The sequence below is a fragment of the Octopus bimaculoides genome, chromosome 7 (genome assembly GCF_001194135.2).
Source record: "Octopus bimaculoides isolate UCB-OBI-ISO-001 chromosome 7, ASM119413v2, whole genome shotgun sequence".
Lineage (NCBI taxonomy): Eukaryota > Metazoa > Mollusca > Cephalopoda > Octopoda > Octopodidae > Octopus > Octopus bimaculoides.
In genome coordinates, this window is record NC_068987.1 from 90,638,973 (window position 1) to 90,642,180 (window position 3,208).

Consider the following 3,208-nt stretch of genomic DNA (forward strand, 5'->3'; position numbering starts at 1 on the left):
CAAGTAGTACTCTTTCTTCCTCACAGACTTTCATCTTCCCACTTCCAAAATGGTCAGCAGTAATTAAAAATAAAATTGAGAAGCAAATGCTTAATTATAATTTTCGAAGAATTATAATTATGAATTTAGTTCTGGACAGAAGAAATATCAAGAATTTGGGTGGAGATAAACAGATTACCAGTGAATAAAAAAAAATGTTACTCTTCGTAATTGAAGAGATTTAGGTTATTTCTGCCGATTTTTGAGGTTTGGGTCTTATTATAAAAATGTATAAAACTATCTTTTTCTTGAGATAAAAACCATTAATTATTTAGACACAGGTGCCCTTTATTTAATTATGTATTTGGGGTGGGTGGACTTTCTTCTGAAACAATGTGCGAAGCTTATCTTGTTATTTCTAAGTTTTCGAAATATGAGTTAAAGATTTTTGGCAAAACAGTAAAGTCATAAACTGAAGTGACAATACATAGAGGCGAGGTACTTTCGTACGTCTCTTCAGACCATGGATCTAATACTGGAAAGTTCCCTGATAAGGAGGAAGGAATTATTTTATGGAAGGCGAACAGTTACCCATGCATGCAAGTTTTCTATTTCCATGCCACCGTTTGACAGTAGTGTTTTCATAACACACACATAATATGCGTGTGTGCGTGTTTCATGCTTCATTTCGTTACCTTCATATCTCAAACTATTTGGCACAAAATCTATTTGACTCCTCACCTAAACTCATTTCCCAGCCTTCAAATTTTCATTTCCACTTTTTAAAAAATGTCTTTTAAACAAACATTCTTCGAATTGATGTTAGTTCACTTCCAGTATAGAATTAATTCAATTTTCGTCCTGGTGTGTCTACATTACGCCTCTGTATTAGTACCTGTGTGTGTGTGTGTGTGATAGATGAGGCTAATTTTGTACACAGAAAAGCCAAGTGACAAAAATATTTACCAAGATTTCTCCAAAGGATAAATTACTGGACTAGTTTAACAAATATGTTTTAAAAGTTATTTCCTAATTTCGTCTAACATATATATTGAGGTGTATTATTTATAATCGAGGCAATAGTTATTTATCACTAAGTTAGTAGAGAAGAGCTGGAAAGAGACCTCTTAAACGAAGATAGTTAAAAATGGTCGTGATGTTGGGGGATGACTAGAGACAAATAAACAAACAATGATGAACGAAATAGTTCGATCGATGTAGGGTAAACAGATGAATATATCGATAAATGAAAGTATCAATAGACAGATGATAAGCAGAAATATATTGAGATTGTTTACATATAATTTACAGCCACTTACTTTCTCTTGCGTTTTGATCCTTCCACTTTATCGAGGGCCTTCTCAACACATTCGGTTAATTCAGTCCAGTCAGCATGTAGACCACAAATCCATCCAGTGGAATAGCGACTAAATAACCAGTTCTTGTTAGAATGTGTCAAGCAGTTACATCGTTTTCTCCGGCGGACACACTCACAAGGTCTATCCACGACTAAGTTCCTAATGAGGTGTCGACCGAACGTGGAACCACCAGTTTTCTGTATGTGCAAGAACACAATGACATCTTCCTTTTCCATATCTAACTGGAAATCTCTTTGGAGATCTGAGATGGAGAAGTTATAGGTGTCCAACGGCAAGTGAATAATATCACTCGTCACATCAACATTACTGACGGTGTTGTTGATAATGTGGTGAAGTAAGGCGACAGGAGGGGAATGCTGTTGTAAGACGAGGGTCTGTGCGCCGAAAAAACGACTCGGCGTGAAATTGGACGGTCCTAGGGGACAGAAATAACCAAGAACGATAACGCCAAATAACACCATACATACTGTTAAGAAGAACAACTTCCTGCACTTGACCGGTTGATTTGGAATCAGATTCATGTCTCTCGGATGCCGCAGTGGCATTTTCTTCTGCTTCCTTCCCACTCTTCTTCTTCTTCTTTCTCTTTCTGTCACAATCTCTCTCCCTTTCGCTCTCTCTCATACACACAACATACACACATGCGATCTTTTACTCTCAATCTCTCCTCTACAAGTCCGAGGAAGAGATGAGAAGATAAAACATACATACACGCAACACACACACACGGGCACCAAATGAAAACTCGTTCTCAAGTCGTTCGAGGTAATTAGTTTTCCAAAGAATCGTGTGAAATAAAAACAATCAGGGTTAATTAGGAAGGTTTCACATAGGCAGAAGTCAGAATTAGAACCTGATGTCGAGAAAGCATGAAGCAGTGGTGAACATGAGTGACAATGACATTACACATCAGCAATCCTCTGGCAGCCGCGATTGTATCTTCCGATGTTTTACTTAATGTTGTTGTGATGCTGATGGAGATGATCTGGAAGAAGAATTCTTCCCTCACATCGTTTCCTTTCTCCACACTCTCCTTTCTTCTCAATAATCTGAAATACTCCTCCGATTCATTTTCTCCGTTTGCCCAGATAGAATATTCACAGTTCTCACTAAAGTAAGATCGCCTCTTCATTCACCGACCTTCTTCTCCTGCCAGACACTTTTACCATGACAAGAAGTACTCAGGCTACACAAGAAACACATGAGTATTTCGTCATCAGTTTCTGCGTACATAAGTACACTACACTTTACGCACCACACCAACACTGACGCTTTCATTCATTTAATCCGCTCTCTATACCTCTCCCTGCTACTCCCCTCACGCCTTTTCATTACGTCCCTCTCGGTTATTTATATCTCTCTTTCTCTCTCTCTATCTCTCCCTCTCGGTTATTTATATCTCTCTTTCTCTCTCTCTATCTCTCCCCCTCTGCCTCTTTTCCTTACAATATAATTTTTTCGGTTTTCCTGTATCTCTCTACTTTCAACCCAATTACGATATTATAGCTGCTTCCTCTCTCTCTCTCTGCGAACATATATATATATTTATACACACACACGCACACATATACGTATACACACGCGCATATGTATGTATATAATGTACATTTATATATATATACATATATATATATTTAGATATATATGTATATAATGTACATTTATATATATATGTATATATATATACACACACATATATATGTATACATATACACACACGTGTATGATGTGTCTGTGTGTGTGTGTTTGTATGTGTGCGTGTGTGTGTGTATGTGTGTGTGTGTAGGCGCAGGCGTGGCTGTATGGAAACGTTAAAGAATAAAGAAATAAGAAGCTTGCTTCCAAACCAC

The 3,208-nt window shown here is 37.4% G+C and overlaps 1 protein-coding gene across 1 annotated transcript in view; it reads right to left on the reverse strand.

Moving 5' to 3' along the window:
- The window catches only part of LOC106875812 (heparan-sulfate 6-O-sulfotransferase 2), a 52,674-nt gene extending 50,021 nt beyond the window's left edge, over positions 1-2,653 (reverse strand). The window contains exon 1 of the mRNA XM_052969798.1: positions 1,299-2,653. Within this exon, the coding sequence (XP_052825758.1) occupies positions 1,299-1,903 (605 nt within the window). The 5' untranslated portion in view covers positions 1,904-2,653. The remainder of the gene's footprint in view (positions 1-1,298) is intronic.
- Between the last annotated feature and the right edge of the window lie 555 nt (positions 2,654-3,208).